The 21497-nt window shown below is 43.9% G+C and overlaps 1 protein-coding gene across 2 annotated transcripts; it reads left to right on the top strand.

The window, feature by feature from the left end:
* Window positions 1–7103: 7103 nt before the first annotated feature.
* Window positions 7104–13148, top strand: PIM3 (Pim-3 proto-oncogene, serine/threonine kinase). 2 transcript variants are annotated; one of them, XM_080625752.1, is made up of 6 exons: window positions 7104–7618; window positions 7904–8013; window positions 8149–8199; window positions 8447–8810; window positions 10035–10211; window positions 10343–13148. In XM_080625752.1, the coding sequence occupies exons 1-6, from the start codon at window positions 7534–7536 to the stop codon at window positions 10525–10527; spliced, it is 972 nt and encodes a 323-aa protein (XP_080481878.1). In that variant the 5' UTR covers window positions 7104–7533; the 3' UTR covers window positions 10528–13148. The 2 variants fall into 2 exon arrangements, with proteins under 2 accessions (XP_080481878.1, XP_080481877.1); XM_080625751.1 differs by having other exon boundaries at window positions 7904–8199.
* The last annotated feature ends 8349 nt before the right edge of the window (window positions 13149–21497 follow it).

Here is a 21497-nt window from a genome sequence, read left to right as displayed (position 1 = left end):
TACTTCTGCGATTATGTGAAAATTTACAGCAGTTTTCTCATTACAGGGTGGTTGAGAAGCTAAAGTGGAGAAAGTGGAGACGGAGGCACACAGGAAGTGATGGTAAGGTAGTAGGAAATGTGTAAATATTTTTACACTGTTCAGTCCTGGCTTGCAAAGCCTTAAGTAGGACCTTACATAGCCATAAAACTGGTTGAAAACTTAAACTGTTGTTCCAAAGTGCATCCACCTATTGCACTTTAAAATGTGAAGTTATTCCATCATGCCCATATTACAACTACTATATTATTATAATAATTCTTGATTTAACTGCCCCACTACCAATCTTCCTTTCATTCTCTTTTAAATGACTCCTTTTGCTTTTAAAATTAGAAACATATCTCTATGTAGAGTAGAAATTAGAATCATAAAATCATAGAATGGTTTGGGTTGGAAGGGACCTTAAAGACCAGCTGGTTCCAACCTCTCTGCCATGGGCAGGGACACCTTCCACTAGATCAGGTTGCTGAAAACCTCGTCCAACCTGGCCTTGAACACTGCCAGGGATGGGACAGCCACAGCTTCTCTGGGCAACCTGTGCCAAGGCCTCATCACTCATGTAATGAAGAATTTCTTCCCAACATCTAATCTAAATATACCCTCTTTCAGTTTAAAGCCGTTCTTGTCCTATCACTACATGCCTTTGTAAAAAGTCCCTCTCCATATTTCTTGTAGGCCCCCTTTAGGTACTGGAAGCTGTTAGAAGGTCACCATGCAGCCTTCTCTCCTCCAGGCTGAACAAGCCCAACTCTCTCAGCCTGTCTTCATAAAAGAGGTGCTCCAGCCTTATGATCATCTTATTCTACAAGACAGAAAGCTGGTTTCCACCTTGAAACTTGAGACTTAATAGCCCTTCTATTATTTTTATGCTCCAATTATAATTCTGAATATTCCTGTTATCCCTAAAAAACACAATACTCTTTTTAATCTTGTTGCATTCTTGGCCTTTGTGACTTGGAAGTGAGTTCCACACTCTAATTACAAGTTTTATAAGTAGAGGTAATTACAGGTTGGAGGAGGGGGGAGGGTTATCAGTTTTGAATGTTACCTTTTAATTTTCCTTGATGTTCCTGAGCTCATATTAGATGACAGAGAACACGGTCATCTAATCTGCTGTTCCTAGACCACTATTTTACTGCATCACTTTTCTTAATCTTCTCTCTAAAGTGAAAAAAGGCCTAATCTTTTAGAAGAGGGGTCTTTTTTCATATCTTCAGTCATTCTTATTACCCTTTCTTGATCTCACTTTAGTTCTCCAATACATTTTTGACATACAGAAAACAGCTGCTGAAATTGTACAATCTCTCTACTGAGCAGAATGTACCACCTGCATAACAGTGGAAGATGAGGTCCTGAGAACTCAGATCAGTGGAAAGCCATGCTCTTCAATTCATAAATATTAATGCTGCAGAGACTTTCCAGTCTGAGTTCCCTTGACACAATGTCATGGTATCTAATGTAAATTCTGCATCAAATCTATAAGTTCTTTTTAAACATGAGCATATCTTCTTATTTTAAATCCAGTTTCAATACAAGGTCTTCAATTAACAGAGGACTACATCCACAGTTATCTGTTACCTGCTTGTACTTTACTGGTATAATTTGCTGGTTTATGTCAGTTCCCAAGCTGGAAAACTCTTCCTGTGTGAAAGTTAAAGAGCTGTGAAATAATAAGTTGGGGAAAAAAGTAAATATCATAGATACTTCTAGACTGTGATGGTAAGAGACTACTTCTTAACCTTCTCCCAAATAAGCAAAATAGATTGAGCTATTGAAAGCTTCATGTTTTAAGAGACTGGTACTAGAACTTGTATTCTCCTCGAAACCCCTTCCAGTTTTGCTACCTTCATTTAACAGTACCCCAGTACTGGTCTCATACAGAATCAAAGGGGTTATATTCTCTGCCTACTCTTAAATTAATACTTCCCTGATAAAAGGTCAGTGTTCATCCCCTTAGTTTACAAGTGCCTCCACCAGACAAGGGGTTATTTCTACATGCGTCCCATAGCCCTACCCACCACTACCACATGGTCAAAAGGAAAGCAGTGAAGCTGCTGAAAGTGCCCTACAACCTTTCTGCAAGACCTGACAGAGTCAGACACCCTACTTGCAAGTGAACAGGCAGGTATAGCAGGGGCCTGCCTTAGTGGCACCGTGAATATGGCTGAGCTCAACAACCAAGAGGAGACATATGGGAAGTGGAAGTGGGAACATGACAAGGAGGGATATAGGAGCACCACCCAGGGATGCAGGGATAGAATTAGAGGGCTGATGCTTGTGTACAGTTAAAATCCAAGGATGTCAAGGGTAATGACACTTTTGCAGCCAAATGGGAAATTGAGTAAAAGCTAGGCCGGCCGCTAAATACAGCAGGTGACCTCGTGACACAGCACATGGGTACTCAGTGTCTTCTTTGTCTGTTTCTACTGCCAAGGTCTGCTCTCAGGCATCACAGAGCTTTATATCAAGCAGCAAGAACCAAGTTAGGGTCTATTTACGCAAGCTGGAAACGTAATACAAGTCCATGGGATTGGAAAGGATACATCTGAGAGTACTAAGACTGACAGCAAATGTCACTGGAAGGGCACTCTCTATCCCTCTTGAAAGGACACAGTGATCAGATAAAAATGTTATGTCTGTCTCAGAAAATTGCAAGGAGAAGGATCTGGGTGATAACAAGCTGATCAACTTGCTCTCAGTTGCTGGGAAAATTGTGGAGCAAATATTTACAGAAACCACTTCCATTCATACAATGCAATAATGTTATTGAGAACAGCCATCTTGAGCATCTTGGGCAAGCTGTGTCTAGCCACTGATTGCCTTCTACAACTACATTACAGGCTCTCTGGGTGAGGTTAGAATAGTAGGTGTTGCTCTCCTTGTCTTTAGCAAGGCCTGTGATAGCTTCCTAGGGTCCTTGCAGCCAAACTGTGCAGACACAGGTAGACTACGAGGTGGGTTAGGGCAGCTAACAACTGAAGTCAAATTAGCACCATGATTCATAGTAATGGAACAGTAAGGGTTGGAAGGGACCTTCCCTTGGCTCAGTGCAAGGGCTGATATTACTTAACTTTTTCACCCATGACCTGCATGATGAGACCCTTTAGGAAGTACAAGGTGACACCAAATCAAGGAGGCTGTTGGTATACTGGCAGGTATAGCTGCCATTCAGGGAGACCTCAACAAGCTGAATGAGTGTATAACAGATACATCTGTTTTGATGTTCCAAAAAGATAAACACAAGGTCCTGCATCTGGGAGAGGATACACTTACAGAGGAGTGCAGGTTGGGACTAGTGGTTCTCCAGGAGAGGATCCAGTGGACCACAAACTGAACAAAGTCATCAGTGTGTCCCTCTGGAAGTGAAGACTAACCACGTCTTGGACTGCACTAGCAAGACCACAGCCAGCAGGTCAAGGGACATGATTACTGCCCTCTATTCAGCACATATGAAGCCACACTGGAGCACTATGTTCAGTTTGTTCTCTTGCCAAATAAAAGAGACTGAAGAGAATCAAGTGAAGGGTCATGAAGATGGCTAGGAGCTTTGACATACAAGGAGGATGCGGAACCTGAGAATACCAATATTCTTATCAACTTTAATGGACTTTTACTGATAGAGCATTCTTAGCAGCATTTCTTATCGTCCCATTATGCAAACAGACGCAGAAGACCAGGTCCAGAAGACCTACATTGGGTATAGGTATCTATCAGGGTACACTGATGCTACCAGTGCAGTTCCTGGTGTACCACAGCAAACTTTGAACTGGGCTCCACACAGACATTAAAAGGTAGCCTGAAGCTGGTACTGCCTCTGTGCTGCAAGCAGAAACTCCCATGGGTCTTCCATATTTCTGTGCCTGACAAACTCATGCCTGCTCAGGGACTGTTGCACAGAAAAATGATTTGTACATCAAAGAACAAACTGGCATCCTACCCGTGAATGGTTTTCCATTTATAGTTGCAAAACCACTGCTAGAGAAGCCAAAATTAGTTTATAAAATATTTCTGCAACTATAATTGTTTAGGACCACTGAACTGCATGTTCCAAGCCAGATCAAAAGGAGCACCACAAACCCAAGAAAGGCTGATGTGTAAAGACAGAGCAAATTCCATGTCTGGGATCCATCTGTAATTCTGTCAAACCAAGAGTCCTTGTAGCTGTATACAAATGAAATGTCTGTCTGCCAAAATTAAGTGAACGAAGAACAAATATCCCCCTATCACTTTTTTTACAGTAGCTATCTTGTTTTCTTTAATGTTAAATATAAAATACCCTTCCTTTTCCACTGTTGTGAAAATACAAATCAAAATCAGAATACCAGACATTGATCATGGTCTTCTTTCAGATTACCATTTTGCTTCAAATGCAGATGTGTAAAGTGATTCTGTATTCTTTTTGACTCAAACTATTGCAGCTGATACAACTGAAGTTGCAACTTAAAGTCAAGAAGATTTTGAGGAAACTGTACTATTTTCTTGAAGAGGTTCAAGGCAGGTATATCACTGACTTACCATAGACTGACAACACAGAGATGGATTTCAGAAACTGCAAATGCATTTGGAATGAAAAGGCCTGATGTTTTTGTATTTGCACAGTAGTGATACATGCATGATTTTTCACACTTAGCCATGTAAAAAAGCAGGAATTAGTAACTACGTGCAGTGTCAATTCCCTAAATAATTTGCATTTATGAATATTAATATTTAATGCCAGTTTTCTCCCTTAAAAATATTTACTATTTCAATAACCAAAGATCTCATTTTAGAAGTGAGAAACACTTCCTCTCCATTTACAACAATACTTATATCAAGTCACTGACAAGGATTATAGCAACAGATACAGCAAAATTCTTTAAAATAAACCTGGAACATGTATTGTGAGATCATGAAATCTCCCTACTGTTTGTACCTATTTACATTTCAGCAGCAATAAGCATAAGCACAGCATGCATTTGCCATTGTCTGAAGAAACTTGGTAAAGATTTATTTAATGTGATGAGAAATAGCCAAAAGGTAGGATATCGAATACTAACAAAAAATAAAATAGCTTTCTTACTGCCTTATCTGATAAATCCAAATCATTAGCTTTAAGAAAAGTGTAAACATGAAACCTCCCAAATCCTTCAGCTGCTCAATAAAATTATGGTTTAGTTTGGTTCCTCTACATACACCATGGTCTGTACAAGCGGTAGTAACTTTTACAGCCTAACTGATCTAGCTTCAAAAAACTGTATACTGGAACATGAAGGGTTGAAACTGCGCCTGAAAACTTGACCTTTACATCAGCTGGTCTAATCTAATAAAAGATATTACCTCCCCCTAAAAGCCCTTGCTTTGTTTATGGGCATGACTGCCTGAGATTACAGCACTACTATTATCAGACAATGCCAACTGCAAGGCTCTCCCAGTGCCCAGGGTGGGAAAGACTGCCAACTCTTCAAGTAATTGTCCAAAAATACCCTCACGTTAGGGATCCCCACGCAGCACCGGCATCTCCAACTTCAGTGTTGTCAACTGAGGGGCCAAGAGACACGACCATTACACACCCTGGACTATCAGAAGGGTGGCAGTGCCCAGGACTGCAGTACTGTCAAAGAGGTGGCCATGCAGGGATGAGGTGCTGAGCGCTGCCGTTCTCTACAAACGCTGTGGTATTCCCCGGCTCAGCTTCAGCCTCGTACATCTGCACGCCATTTCTCTGCTTATCTGCATCTGAGCAGTACGCTACGTAGCTGCCACAACAGTTGCCATGATACCCATCCAGCACGGGGCTAAGTAATTTCTAAACCACAGTGGCCCACAGATTTTGCTGGGCAGGCACGCAACAAAATTCCCTGTGTGCACTCGGGCCTTCCTCTCCCCATGGACTTCCCCAGCTGCCTGGGCCTCCCCTCAAGGCCGGTGCCGTGGGCCTCAAGCGGCCGTGCCCCAGCCCCCACTACCGGCTGCCCGGATCGCCGCGGGCCGGACACCTCCGGGGAGGAGGGGGCAGTCTCGACAGCCGCAGCCCGCCCCGATTCCTGTTGATGCAGCGCCCCCTGCGGGGCGGGGCGAGCTGAAGAACCGCGGGCCCGCGCAGCTGCAGGCCCCGGGAAGGAAAACGGCTTCGTGTCCTTTCCCGGCACGGCGCCCGGGAGGGGCGGGGGAGGGGAGGGAGGGAAGCCCTCAGCTCCTCCGAGGCGCGGCGCCGGGGTACCGGCGCCCGCCGTCGCGCCGCAGCAGCCCCGCGGGGCTTCCGCACAGGGAAGCTGACCAACAGAAGCAGGCGCGGAGGGTGGGCGCCCGGCTTCCCCCGGCGCTGGCACGCCGCCGGGCTGCACCGAGAAGGGAGCCGAAGGAGGGGCGGGGGAAGCGCGCCACGCGATTCGTTGTTGAGCACCGGCTTTCTGAGTGACCGGGATTTGACACGCCGTGTCAGGGGCTGCCAGCGCCGCAAACCGGCGTACCCCGGCGATGGCGGAGGCCCCAGCTGCAGCGAGTGGCGCACCCCAGCCATGCCATGCCATGCCCTGCTCCGCCCTGCCCGCCGTGGCGCGGCGTGGCGCGAAACGGAGCGAGGCGACCTTCCCGCAGCCGTGGGGCGGGGCCGGGTCGTGCCGCTCGCGCCGCGGCATTCCCGCCGTAGCCGCCTGGCCCTGCTCTTCGCCTGAAAATGAGATCCCTCCTCATTGGCCCCGCCGGCAGCCCTTTCAAAAGGGGAGCCGCGATTGGCCGCGTGGGGCTGCTCACGCAAGGGGAGAATCTCCCCCGCCCCCCCGCCCTTCTTTTTTTTTCCGCCGCTAATGTGTGATGCGTACCTCAGACAGCCTGTAACGCTGCGCGCCGGTTACTACAAATAAATAGTTCCCAGCTCCCTCATCTTCTCCCCTGCCCGCCCGCACGAAGGGGCGGGACGAGAGGCTGCAGCCACGATCGCCGCAAGGCGGGCGCCCCGGTGGTGAGGGGAGGGGGCCGGCTGTGGCGGCGGGGAGAGGTGTTTCCCTCCTCCCCGCGCCCGGACCCCGCGGAGGGATATCCTGGGCGCGCTCGCCGCGCTCTGCCCGCACCAAAACATTGGGAGTTAAGAGGCGGCTCGGCGGCGCCGTCCCTTCAGAAGCGCGCGGGCAGGCTCGGCGGCGCTCGGCTCGCGCTGAGGCTCATCAGCTCGCTGCTTGCCGCCGCGGCCCCCGCAGGGGCGGGCTCCGAGCTCACCCGACTGCCTCCTCGGAGCGCTGCTGCTGCCTGCGCACAGCGAGCGGCTCTCGCCCGTTGGGAACGGTGCCTGAGCCAACCGCCTTTCGCCTGAGGAATTAGTGCGGCCGCCGAGTGGACCTGCGTCGTTGGGGACCCCCGAGGACTCCGTTGGTGTCAGCCTCTGGCCGAGAAAACAGGCGCGCGGAGGGTCTCAGCGGCTCGCCGGCCCCGCGGGGAGGAAAGCCGCGCCGGGAGGACGCCGGCGGTGCCGCCGCGGAGGACCCGCTGTTCACCACCACCCCTACTGCTTTTCAGAAGATGTTGCTGTCCAAGTTTGGCTCTCTGGCTCACATCTGCAGTCCCACCAGCATGGACCACTTGCCGGTGAAGATCCTCCAGCCAGGTACGGAGGGACCGGCGCAGGGGTGTCCTCTGCGAGAGCGGAGCCGGCCCCGCATTACCGGGTGCTGGGGCCGGTGCCTCGCTGTCCCCGGAACTTCGGGTGCCCTTTTATTTTTTAAGTAGAAGATTTTTATTATTTTTTTTTTTTAAATCTAGTAAGAAAAACCCTTGGGCAGAACTACGCATAATGTGCGCCCAACGGGCATTTTTATTACTATTATTTTCGATTCCTGGCGCAGTACGGCAGCAGGCACTAACGCATTGCGTTTCCCTTTCGTTTCCCCAGTGAAAGTGGAGAAGGAGCCGTTTGACAAAGTCTACCAGGTGGGCTCCGTGCTGGGCAGCGGGGGCTTTGGCACCGTCTACGCGGGCAGCAGGATCGCCGACGGTTTGCCGGTGAGCCGCGGGACGGGCGGACGCGAGGGGTGGCCGTGGGATGGCGGCGGGGGGAGCGCGGCGCTGGGGGCTGCGGGCGCAGGCGGTGCCCTCGCCGCCGCAGCTCACGCGCCTCCTTTCCTCCGCGCTCCGCAGGTCGCTGTGAAGCATGTGGTGAAGGAGAGGGTGACCGAGTGGGGCACGATTGTAAGTACCGCGATGGGGAAGGGGCTGCGGGCGCGTTGCGGGGCTCCGGCGCGGCGGGGCTATTGTGTGGGCGGCGGGGCCCGCCCCGCTGGCGCGGCCTCTGCGTCGGGAGGGAATTTGGCGGGGGTTTGCCGCCGCAGCGCCGCGCCCGCCCCTCGGACTGCGGCAGCGGCGGAGGGGGCCCGCCGGCCGCGCCCTCCCCCCGCCCCTCCGCCCGCGGCTGACCCGCGACCCCTTCTCTGCCCAGAGCGGGGTCATGGTGCCCCTGGAGATCGTTCTCCTGAAGAAGGTGGGCTCCGGCTTCCGAGGGGTCATCAAGCTGCTAGACTGGTACGAGCGGCCCGACGGCTACCTGATCATCATGGAGCGACCCGAGCTGGTGAAGGATCTGTTCGACTTCATCACGGAGAAGGGCGCTCTGGACGAGGAAACGGCCCGCGGGTTCTTCCGGCAGGTGCTGGAGGCTGTGCGCCACTGCTACGGCTGCGGCGTGGTGCACCGGGATATAAAGGACGAGAACCTCCTGGTTGACCTCAGGACAGGCGAGCTGAAGCTGATCGATTTCGGATCGGGAGCCCTCCTAAAGGACACAGTCTATACCGACTTCGATGGTACGTGCCGACCCCCGCTAGCTCCCGGGACAGGCCGGGTTGGGGCAGACCCCTGCCACCCTCCAACCCCGGGTGATGCCCTCCCTAAAGCCATCGTTTCTTTCACTCCTGACGCCCGGTGGTAGCAAGCCTTGTGGCTGACGCAGGGGTTCATATCGGGTCTATCAGTAATGGAAACCTTTGGACCCGAAGCAACTTAGGGGGTGTTCAGTTGCGTAGAGAAGAAGCGATTCCAGGCAGTGACGCAGCAGTTTATGTTTCCCTGTCTTGGAAAAAACGATTTTTTTTTTCCTAGAGGGCGATCTGTTTACACGGAGGCTCCGACAGTGTCAGATGTTTCCATGTGTGGATATGCAGTTTTTACATGAGTCGCTTTTTTTAACTTGAAGCGGTAGCTCCCCCCTCCCTTTCTGCCAGTGTCCTGGAAATCCCGCATTGCAGGTTTTAAAGCGATGGGATACCTATGCTCCCTGGAAAAGCCGGGATGTGAGCTTCGAGGCCCGCCTTGGCGCTTTGTAGGGGGAAAGGCTGGAAATAAGCCAGTGTGTGACAGGGAGTGTTTCCCCAGCCCTGGTGTAACGGAGGACTTTTTCCCGCACACCTTCCCTCCTTGCTAGCTGCCGCACTCACATCTGTTTGTTGTGAAACCCGAAGCCGCGCTGCACATCACCCGGCTCCCGCTTCCATTTGGTACCCGGGGAGCGGCGCGCACCGGGGCAGAGCCGGTGAAGCAGGGCAGCAGTGGGGGGAAAGCTTACAAACGTAGAAATGGTAAGCAGCCCTATTTTGTTTACCGGCTTGCAGAATTGGATAAAGCGGATTAGCCTGGTGTCACACGGGCAGAGCGGGTTTTCACCTCCCCGCCTGCCAGCCCCCTTTGTCCTTTTGTGTCTATTTTTGGTGCGATGCTGCAGACGCCACGTGGTCAGTGAAAGGAGCTGCCTCAGTAAACAGTCAGCTGATGGGCTGCGCTGGGCCCTGCGGCGGATAGCACAACCGGATGAGCCAAGTCTGGTGGTGGTGTAACCCCGCGGGTGACCTGACGTTACACCGCTAATGGCTTTGGCACATGAGAAATATAAAGCTTCTTCCCTTTTTTTTTTTTTTTAAAGTACAACATGACAAGCTTATGAATGTAATTTTATCCCTGCTAGAATGAGCTGAACAATGGGGAAATACTCTAAACCTCGACTTAAATTTTTTCTTTTTTACTCTTGATTTTAGGAACGAGAGTATACAGCCCTCCAGAGTGGATCAGATACCACAGATACCATGGGAGGTCAGCAACAGTATGGTCTCTGGGAGTTCTGCTGTATGATATGGTTTGCGGAGACATCCCTTTCGAGCAAGATGAAGAAATCTTGAGGGGACGATTATACTTCAGGAGAAGAATTTCACCTGGTGAGTTGACCCCTATACAAGTGATGGGTTTTCTTCTAATAGAAGACCTTTGACCTTGGATTCTCTTTTTACTTTCCTAGTCTAAAAGTGCCTTCTTTTCTTTTTTTTTTTTTTTTTTTTGTTGTTAACAGAATGTCAACAGCTGATCAAATGGTGCCTTTCACTGAGGCCTTCAGACAGACCAACACTTGAGCAAATTTTTGACCATCAATGGATGCACAAATCTGAAGTCGTGAAGTCCGAGGACTGTGACTTAAGGCTACGGACCCTTGATACTGATGTATCTAGCACAAGTTCAAGTAATGAGAGTCTGTGAATTACTAAGGACCTCGCACTGGGAGGGGAGCTACAAGCAGAAAGACCACAGTGCTGCTGCCAATACTTAGGAGGGGCTAGAAAAATGCATTCATTATTCTGTAGTTGAATCTTTGTCTGAGGGACTTGATTTTATTTTCCCCCTTTGCTGGTTTCTGCTTTGGAATGAGATTTCCTTTGGAAACGCTGATGTTTGGGAGATGCAGGCCAGTACTTAGTCAAAGACTGACCTTATTAAGAAAGCAGTGACCTCTTGAATACATGGTAAACTTTTTTGCTCTCATAGAGCCTGGACTAGATTTTATTTGCTTTTGAGTGCCTTTTTGAAAGCTGCTTCAGTGGGACTTTCTTTTTTGAGCTGTGTATGTCCAAAGAAGATCCAGTTCATTATAGGAATTTGCTCCCTTTAGACTCGGTGCTGGAGGAAGCAGCTCCTATGATGCATTGGAGAACATGTTCGGTGATTGAATGAAGTAGTCCCATCCACTGGTGATGGAATACTTGAACACAAGACATTTCACTCCTGCCCCCCCTGCCCCAGTCCTTTTCCAAATCCAACCCACCTCTGCTGCTCAAAATATTTCCTATAGCCTGCACAGAAATACGAACAGGTATATCAGCTTTTTTTATCAGAAACATTTATTCATGTTCCTTTTAGCATCTCTACCATTTGGGCATGAGAAGCCCCTTTCTCAACTCCCCCTGGCCTTTTGTCACCCTGCGAGTCTTAAAGTATGTATGGGCATGTTGAATGCACAATCAATGCAATATTCAAGGACTTTACTTTTTTTTTCCATACCTGTATAATGTGTTTATGTAAACTTATTTTTTCCCCGTGTACTATACAGTTATTTATTGTTTGGAATTTAGAAGAAGACTTCCCACAGGTTTCAGCTGTGGCTATTTATTTGGTTAATTTATTTGGTTAGAGTTACTCAACACTGTGCTTTCCCCTCCTTCTCCCCATGGGAATTCTAGTGGTTTGCCCGTGGCACTTTTTTTTCTGCATTCCTGTCAACTTTTGTTTAAAAAAAAAAAAAAAAAAAAAAAGGCAAAAAAAAATTTCTGACCTTACCAGTTTCTGTTGGAAGATGGAAAATTGTTGTACAAAGTCTAATTTAAGGGAAATAGAAAGACTTTTTCAAGTTAGTCAGTATGCCTTTTGTCTGGTATTATTGTACCAGAAATGTAAAGTAATGCTGTTTGGAAGGGTTTTAAATTATTGACATTGTACAGTCTCCGTGCATTGGCTCTGGAAGGTAGAGTGGCAGAGTCATAAACCTTAATTTATTTTAATAGCTGTGTTTCTGTGATCTGGTTGCATTTATGCAGCTTGGATTTGGTTTGTTTTGTTTGTTTTTTTCTTTAACAGTGTGAAATGTATGGAGATCATATTTTTTATACAGGTATTTCAATTAAACTTTTTTTGTATATAACAGTTCTGTGTTTGTGTGCTCACTTTTACCTTCACTGCTACTCTTGATACCACCTGGGGAACATGTGTTCTCTTACCTTCTAGCTTGTAAAGGCCTGCAGTTAATAGGTCTGTGCCATTAAGCCCTGACCATTTTGGGGAATTAAACAGTCCCTCATCTTGACTGTATCTACTCCATTGCTGTATTGGGTGTTGATTTGGAGATGGTGTACAATACAAGAGCACCAGCGGCCTGCATAGAAGGGAATTAGCCAGTAATGGGAGGAGAGAGGGTAGCTCTGTAAACACGGAATAGCTGAAGTGTCACTGTACTTGCTGCCCTTAAGTATAACAAGTAAGGATTTCTTTTTTTGTAGTTGGCTGCTGATAACTGTTTTAACAGTTGACGTGTTTACTTTCCATTACATTCAGTTTCCTTCTTCCTGCTTGCCCTTTCCTCCCGGGGGTGTACAGGGATTTCCTGTGCCCTTAAAGGAAAGGGACAGCATTCTTGGAGAGCAGGGTAACTGGTTTGTTTTTTTTTTTTTTTAGATTATTAAAAAGACTGCTGTGTCACTTCATAAAGTTCTGGGAAACACGTGCCATTCTCATCCATAGCAAAGGGCAAGAGAAATACCATCTTAGTATGCTGGAAATCAAGCCTTGGAGACTACTGAGTTCATCCTACTTTCTGTGCAGCTAGAGACTAACCTGGCTCAGTCCTTTTGTGGGCATGGTGTAGCTATTTACTGGGTTTAACTACCACAGAGGGATCTGCAGAGTACATTTAGGGATGTGTTCAGTCATTAAAGGTGCTTTGTAGTAGTCACAGCAAAGGGCTAGGCTTAAAATCTGTTGGGTTTATGTTATTTCCCTTTCTGGGGATCTTTTTGCCAGCTCATCTATTATTTTGGTTCCCTGTGGGGAATATCTCACTTGCTGACATCACATCAAGCTCCTGATGCTAAGTAGTTTAGACTCAAAATGCCACTGAATTAGCAGGAGGTAAAGCAGAAGGGAGAAGACCATTTTTTGTGCTTGCAGTTTTCTGATGATATGGGGAGAAGGTGCATAGCTTTTTCTTGGCCATATAAAGGAAGTTCATATTGCTCTTGTCAGAAAAAAAATAACAGCTACAGTTGTGTCCATCATTTTGGCTGTTTTCTGGTTTTGTTTTTCATTTTAGACTTGTTTCTCCAGTTTAATGAAAATCTGTACATACGTTAAACCTAGTCCCTGTGAAACATATATCCATGAAAATCCCCATTGTTGGAACTCTATTCACGGAAATTAAAGATTTTACACTTAATTTAAGTATAATTTAATTTAATCTTAAATTTGCTTAATAAAATCACTCAATCCTACCTGAATGGAAGAACACTTAGAATTGAAGATTGGGAGTTTTGCTTTGGAATGACAGGTTTCTTTTGCTTAAGAGGAGGGACTTGGGTAAAGCCACAGGAGAGATGATCCCAGCGCCTATTGCAGTTCTTCAGGGAAGCATGTTTCTAACCACAAGTGGTCCCTGGAGAAATTCCAGTAGCTGATGATAATTAACATCTTCCACTCCAGTGGCTTCACATGCTCGCAGCTGTTGAGAGGGGTGGCAGTGAGGCCGTTCGGGTGAGCTTCAAAGGGCTACCAGAAAAGCAGTTCTAAAAATACATTTGTAAAGCTATTGTTGGTGGCTGAACTGAGGACTTTCAACGTTCCCACAGGAGCCTATGTTACTTGCCTTAGCTTCATAGAGAATTACTGTTGAAGCAGTCTGTTTTGAAACATAAAAACTAGGTTTTCACCTTCTGCTACTTGAGGCAAAACGCATTAAAAGGATAAAGGTCAAAAGGACATGGGCGCGAGTGCTGACTCCCCTCTGGGATTAGTTCAACATAAAAAGGTGCACTTTCAGTACTGTGCAGGCAGCTTTAGTTGTGAAACTCCCCTGTACACTAATAGAAGCCACGTGGCTGAAACACCATATACTGAAAGTAATGATTTGTAAAAATAGCTTTTCATTACAGCTGAAAGTCAGAAAATGATGTGTTAATATAGTTCCATTAGCTGAGTGTTACTGCCAAAATGAGCAAGTAAGTGACAGCTCTTGGTTTCTCCTGCGCTTCTATCTGGTATTTTAATATCGTTAAATGTTACTTCTCTGGGATCCTCCTCTTCATACTCTTCCCTACACTAGGTTGGTTTTCAACAGCACAGAGCTTGATAAGTAAAATTCAGCAGATCATTCAGAATACTACTATGTAAGTCACAGCCTGTTTTAACCTTGGCAAATTGATTTAGCAGTGATCATACCTATGCACATATGTATGTTACAGGCTTCGTAACAGGTATACGAAATATATTCTAATGCTGAAAGATCTTTTAACAATGTAGTATTTTGTGTAATTCATATCCTTAATAAAACTCACTCTTCTGTGTGCATAAGCATACACTCGCTTCTTTCTTTTTTCTTTTTTTATTTAATTTTAGTTAGCTAAGCTTACATTTACTGAGGCCCTTTGAACAAAACTATCAGAGGGATGTTAGAAAGATTGACGAGGGTGTGTTCTCACCAAACACTTACGGTTCTCTTTCAGTGGTTTACTGACCTCTGTTGGTGAAATTAAAGTATATGTTCCCAAAATAATGATGCATAAATTGGGAAGAGATATTTTAAAACAGTGCTGACTGCCATTTTTAGATATGGACGAATATGGCTAATACTTAGATATCCTACAGTGTTTGAAAAGCTACAATTACAAAAGGAAACAAAACAAAAAAAAAAAACAAAGATAAAAAGACACTACAACTATGAAAACAGCTTTTCAATGAGAATGGGAGAGAGGAATATGAAATAAAAAGGTTGCCAACTCTGTAGCTGAAGTTACAGGGGTGTCACGCCTAGTGAGCCCCCAGTCACTTATATGACTCTTGGCATAAGCATTTACGACCATTAGCCCTCATTCTTGCACTTCATTTCAGTCACAATGAGAAGCACTTGTCTTCTGACATACAGATGGGCAATAATTCTCAGTGGTGTAAGTAAATAACAGAACAGAACATTGCGGCCCTATCAGTTTATAATTAGTGGATTTTTTACTACTAACAGCCGCGATGCTACTGTTGGTAGCAGAAGTCGAGATCGTGGCATTTTAATTTTGTTGCAATACATAGTTTTTCTGATATTATACTGAAGTTTTCTCTGATTGTAAATTTGCAATTGCTTAGTTTCATGGTTATCTGTGATTTAAAAATGTAATATGGTTTTGCCTAAGAGTTTCCTTCAGGTAGCTGATAAACCAGAGACTTATTACTCTGCTAATTGACTACACAAACCATTATGCCAAAAAGCTGCTTATACTAGTCCACTAGTAGAGAATTAGTGAGATGCAGACTTAACTTGCACCCTTTCTCGGGTAAATCTGTGTAAAACCCTGAAGTTACAGTTTAGTCATAGGCAGCAAAGCATCTTGTCGATCAATATGCTTCTTTGTTTAGTATTAATGACTCAATAGTCACTTTGACTCTCCAATCAGGAATAATGAAAGATTGAAGAAAATTATACTGAAAACCAAAGGTTATTTTGCTCCATTCTGTGTAGAATTATGAAAAAATAAATTTCATAATTCTGTGAATCATTGTCTGTGTAATGGCTAATTAGAATAGTTTTTTGTATGCATGGTCTACAGAAAAAAAAAAAAAACAACCTGCTGTTTTGTTGAAATAAAAACAGTTCTGCTTGCAACAAAAAAAATGGTCTGGTTTCAGGGTTGAAGTTTGTGTCTCCACTTTTCTACTTCCCTTGGTTTGGGAAAGGAAAACATAAGCATGAAGTATCAGTTTATTCCAGGTAAAATACAGAAATATGTTATCAAGCATATGCTATAAAAGGTGAGAGTGGGGATCACCCCAGGGGGGGTTTATTTTTGCCAGGTTTCCAAACCTGATAGTGCCATGGAAGGGACCAGTCTCTTTCAAGTTCATCCTATGGGAATCCATTAATCAAGGGGAAATGCTCCAATGTTCAGGTTCCATGCAAGGTTTTTTTTTTCCATGTAATAGCAAAAGTCTTGCAATGTACAGGTTTACATCAGAATAGAAAACCATAAAGAATCTCTTCTTTACAGAGGTAACTTGCCTATTGTTCAAGAAGAAGTAAATAGATAACAAATTTAATCTACAGGACGGCAGGTTAAGTTGCGGTAAGGAAGAGATTTATATCTGTAAGGATAGCTGAGCACCAGAGTAAACTAACTGTGGAGTATATCAAATCATCGTTTTTAGAAACAAGCATTTTTCATAAATCATCTGGAAATTACAGCTGATTTAAAATGCTTTGGATTTCATCAGCCTAATGATCACGAGTTAACGAAAAGAGATTTCCATCCACAGCATTCATTCTGCTTGTTGAACCAGTATAAAATTTATTGACAGTATCCCTTTTGCTACTGGCAAGATACTTTTTAATGCAAATTTGGCCTAATCAATAAAAGTAGTGACAGACTTTCTCATGATGGTGAGGCTATGGGGCTACTGACCTTTGCTCACAGCCAGCATCACTAAATGGGTCCTCCCTCACACCATCCCTTCCTTTCACTGGTGCACTGATATTCAGATCAATAAACTGATCTCTGTGATAGCCACCCAGCATAAGTGATTATGCACAACTGCTTGGGACTGGGGTTGGGGGGAAGAGAGATATTACTGCTGAAGAAAGGGTATGTGTGATAACCTTCATTTTCTCTAATACCATCAAACAGACCCCTAGTTTCGACTTTATAACTTCTGCAACAAAAAATCTCCAAGGAATGTTGACAAATCCTGCTATTTTCAACCTTGTACGTGAAATATTTCAGATGGGTTTTTTTCAAATTGGATTCTGAGCACTTGCTTGAAAGGTTCACAGTACCTCAGCTCCTGATGTAAGGAGTAAGAACTCAGATCACTTGGAATCTCTCAAAGATCAGAACTTAATTCACAAATACTTTTACAGTATGCCCTACTTTATAACCAGCTTCACAGGTACATTTGCAAATGAGAAAATACATGAAACATTTCAAAATAGCTAATAAATAATGACAATTTACAGCTATGTATGCATTAAAAAAGTTGCAGTGAGAAAAATTAACACAAATGAGTTGAAAGTTCATAACTGCATTTATTGTTTTAGCTCAATATATTTATTTTCCAATTTCTCTGTCATTATGAGTCTGTTCAGCAGGCATGAGCTCCACTGTTATCTCTGAGATATTTCTACCTATGCTTATAATTTAATATATAGCATTCCAATATATTTATAGGAAAACGTCAGCAATCGATCTTGGAAATCTTTGTCAGTCCTAGTAAACCATGAATTTTGAGTGCATTTTGAAGATACCTCTTTACCCAGTCTAGTGCTTATTGTGGTGATACACTCAAGTAGCTCTAATAGCTTTCCTGACAACTCCTAGCCAAAGAGCTCTTGGTGGCATAGGACTCAATTCTGCAGTTCCTGTCCAGAGGTTCCAATCATTTCAAGGGGAATGTTGTCTGTATGATGGCTGTAAGATTATCTCTCAAGTTGTGACAAAAGAAGGGCTTCGCTGGAGAGAAAATTAATGAGAAAGCCTCAAGTTGTACTGAAAACTCTCTACTGCAATGCTGAAAAGCAGTAGAGAGAAGAGAAAGGGAGCCCTTCTGCCTTTCCAGAGTCAGAGCTGCATCACTCTGAAAGACAACAAAGGAGATACTTGGAAAGCAAGGGCAAGGTAACCAGAAAGAAAAGTAGAACATAAAAATGATCTCAAAGCCTGAGACGTGGGTGGTATTTTTGTTAATACCACAAAGAGCAGTTACTCACTAGAAGTCTTTTTTCCCATGTAACTGCCTGTTAGTGTGAGAAAGTGTTCATTTGCAATGTTGATAATAATTGACACCTCTCTTTTCCTCTTCCTCTGCTGAACAGACTTTTTATGTCACAAACCAAGAGGGCCATCCGACTCCTGTGACAAGCTAGTACTGATGCAGGTGATGAGGCAAGTATGTGTGAGTCATGCTTGTAGAACAAATATTAATACATGTTTTCATGTTCTTTACTTAGTTATGTTTTTATCAATTAAAAATTATTTAAAAAACTGACATCCACAACGGCAAAAACTGCACTGGTGCCAATGTTCTTTTTCACCCACATAGTTTTCATAGTGGTTTAGAAAATTCCTTGGCTGATTGCAAATGTACATATGATAGCAACCATTTGCTCACATCTTCCTACCACCTTACAGAAAAACTTTCTCAAGTCTAAAGTAATACAGTTGACAGCACTGAGCAATTAGCTAAGTTAAGAAAATTAATTTTAATTTTCCAGAGCTCTAAAAAAGAATAAAGATGTTTATTATACTTACATTTATTATATAATTAATTATTATATGTTGTATAATATAAAATACAAAATGAAAACAGGACTGTAAGAAAGAAGTCTCTGCACTTTGTAATAATTCACATTTCTTAGGCCTTTGCTGTTCCAGCTCCCAGTGAAACCTGCTGGAGAAGAGTTTAAAAGTGAACAGAAATTTATATCCCAATGAATCTCCATCATGGAGGAATTCATCATTTAATTATGTTTTCTTGCCTTTAGCTGTAGCCAGTGACCCCAAAATACCTGAAATTATTTGCTCTTACTTACTGATTCTTTTTTTTTCTTTTGGTTACACTGGAAAACTTTGAATTTGTATAATGGAAATTTTGAATGACACAAGTTCATATACGTGACTATACAATTTTCTAATATTTCAGACTACCGTAGTAAGTCTTCTGCAATGAAAAAATTAGTTCAGCTGAAGCTCACTGACAACTAAACGCCGTAAGTGGTGATGATCAAGGCAGTATTAGAAAGTCTTAAAGAACCCTGGAAACACGAGTTTATCAGAAGTGCACATGAATTTCTCTCTCAGCTCTTGCAGATGGTCAATACAAAGCTAATGTGGCACTGAAGACAAACTGGAACAGAAGGCGCTTCCAATAGCATAGTGACAAGACATCACATGGCTTGGTACTGGTTTTCTGCAGGGAAATATCAGCTGCCTTGTTGCACAGAGGATGTGTTTGTTCTAGAGTACTGCACCTAAGCTGCTAGAATTCAAGTTAATTGATTGCCAATTGGCTTAGACCTGGAGAAAAACACAAACATTTCTGTTCAATTGTTCATGAAATATCTAGAGTAACATTTCCAATGCTGTTAACTAACTCAGGTTAATTGGCAATCAGCTCAGAGGAGCACATTGTACAGAGTCACAGACTTCAGCTAAAGGATTGCCTACAGAAGATTATTGCCAAATAAAGTTTTCCAGGTAAATTTTCAAAGTAGCATCTCTTTGAGGACAATGCACAATAAAAAGTGATTTTTCTTCTCCTTTTTAATTAGTTTTATACGAAGCCTGTTTGGGGACATTTATTGGGGTGCTTGTTATATCAATTTAGTTAGAATGGCCTCAGCAAGTTACGTGAAACCTGGATCTGGGTGGGGAGCTGAGTGCCAACTGCAGCAAGCAGCATCTCAGAGCAGGGTGACTGCACTCCCTGCCTGTCTACTTACATTCTTCACATTAAATCACTGGTGGATGCTTCTCCTCATGCATATTTCCATGCAGATTTGCCCTTAGAAGCTGGTTTGCTTATTTAAAGAGCAATTTGAAGCATGAAAGGATCATGTAAACATGTGCTTTGAACCTACCATAGTAGTGGCCCCTGTAAATAAATAAATGTCATTTAAAAATCATAAACTGAAGAAAAGTCACAATGTAATCTTGTTCTGCATACAGCTGCTCACTGCTTACTTAAACTGTGAAGTAGTTGCTTAAGACAGATTCTCTATACCTACATTTTTCAGTCTAACCAAGTTCAAAACTGTTTGGAGTATGTTGTACAAATTTCGACCACAAGCTGCCCTGCATATGCCACTGTAATCTATGCAGTTGATTACCTTTCGGTTTCTCAAGGATATTAACTGGCATGAAACTTCATTTTTTTAATTTCCAGAAATTAATTCCCTGTAGAGAGCGACTGAAGACACTAAACAAAAGCATTTAATTGGTTTGTCAGCCATCTGTTAATCACCATTCATTTTTGTACAAGGAGTGAAAATTTTATTAAACCTTATACTTAATTAAAACATATTGTTTCTGTAGCAGATTGGAAGTACTGTCATCTGTTTAGACTTGTATCCTAAGATTCGTTAAGAATTCGTTTCCTGCAGCATGTGGGCATGTAGAATTTCATTCTGTTGGGATCTGAACGGAGGTACAAAGGGTGAGGGTTGTAGCACAGTCAAGTATTCTTTTACTGAAGGCTTTTCAAAACCCCACCATAACGCAGACTGACAACACAGTGAAGGAATACTGATCAAATTGAATGGTCTTAAAAATGAGAAAGTGAAGAATAGTTAGAGGAAAAATATTGCTTTACAGATTTTGGGTTCATTGTGTTAATCAGGTCTTGTGAATGATATGGGCACTGGAATTTTGTACAACCATTCCTACTTGAATCTTTATTACAATACTCACAGAAAATGTGATTTTGTGTATGTTTGCTGTTTCTAGGGAAATGACTACAGCAGCTTGTTCAAAGCTAATGAAACCAGGTTGTTTTGGTGTAACATTCATCTGAAGAGTCAGAAGGAAAAATGCAGGAAAATGACAATGACTACTTTTGAAATGAAATGATTACTTTTTATTGTTACAGTGAGGTGCAAAGACTTGCAAAACACTGCCTATTTTCAATGTCTCCTTACATATATTAGCATCCAGCTGCATCATTAGTATGTAGGAACATGTAAGAGGTGTGTATCTCATTACTTTTATCTGTGCAGAATGTCATCTGGGCCCCAGGTTCTTGCCAGAGTGCGATAGATATTGCTGCATCCATCAAGACGACTGAGCCACAGTCAACGATTTGGCCAAAGCTGAGATTAAGAGTTGGCTTGTTAGACAGATCAGCGATAAGGGAATCATAGAATGATAGATTCATAGAATGGTTTGCGTTGGATGGGAGCTTAAATATCATCTAGTTCCAACCCTGTGTGTTGTAGGATCTCATTGTTATCTAGCTTGCCAGGTTTTGCTCTGTCTCTGCCTGTTCCTTGGCCCAGGGTTCACCTTTGGCTACATGGATTTCTTGACTCTTCACATTCTTTGCCGTTTTTACACCACACCCTTTAGCTTGGTGTATCTCTTGGCTTTCTTGGTTTCTGCCTCTTGCCTCCAGCACTGACACCAAAGATTTGCTAACAGCTTTCACATCCCAGGTGTATTGCTGTTGTGATGACATTAAAGGGATTGCACCGCGAACATATGGTCAGATGCAGCAGTAACAAGGGCAGTACTTCACTGAGAGACAGATGCAGATATGGGTAAAAAGGTGTTAATGTTTTATATTATTACTATTTGTCCTTAGCAACCATTGATTAAGTGAGCAATATGAGTGATCCAAAGCTAAAATCACAGCTTTGCTATTAAGTGCTTGCAGTCCAGGAAGACAAACAGCAAAGTGTAAGGGGAAAGGGGAATATATATTTTTTTAAACAAATACCA

This window comes from Psittacula echo (genome assembly GCF_963264785.1).
Source record: "Psittacula echo genome assembly, chromosome: 1".
Lineage (NCBI taxonomy): Eukaryota > Metazoa > Chordata > Aves > Psittaciformes > Psittacidae > Psittacula > Psittacula echo.
This window is presented reverse-complemented; position numbering and strand designations above follow the sequence as displayed.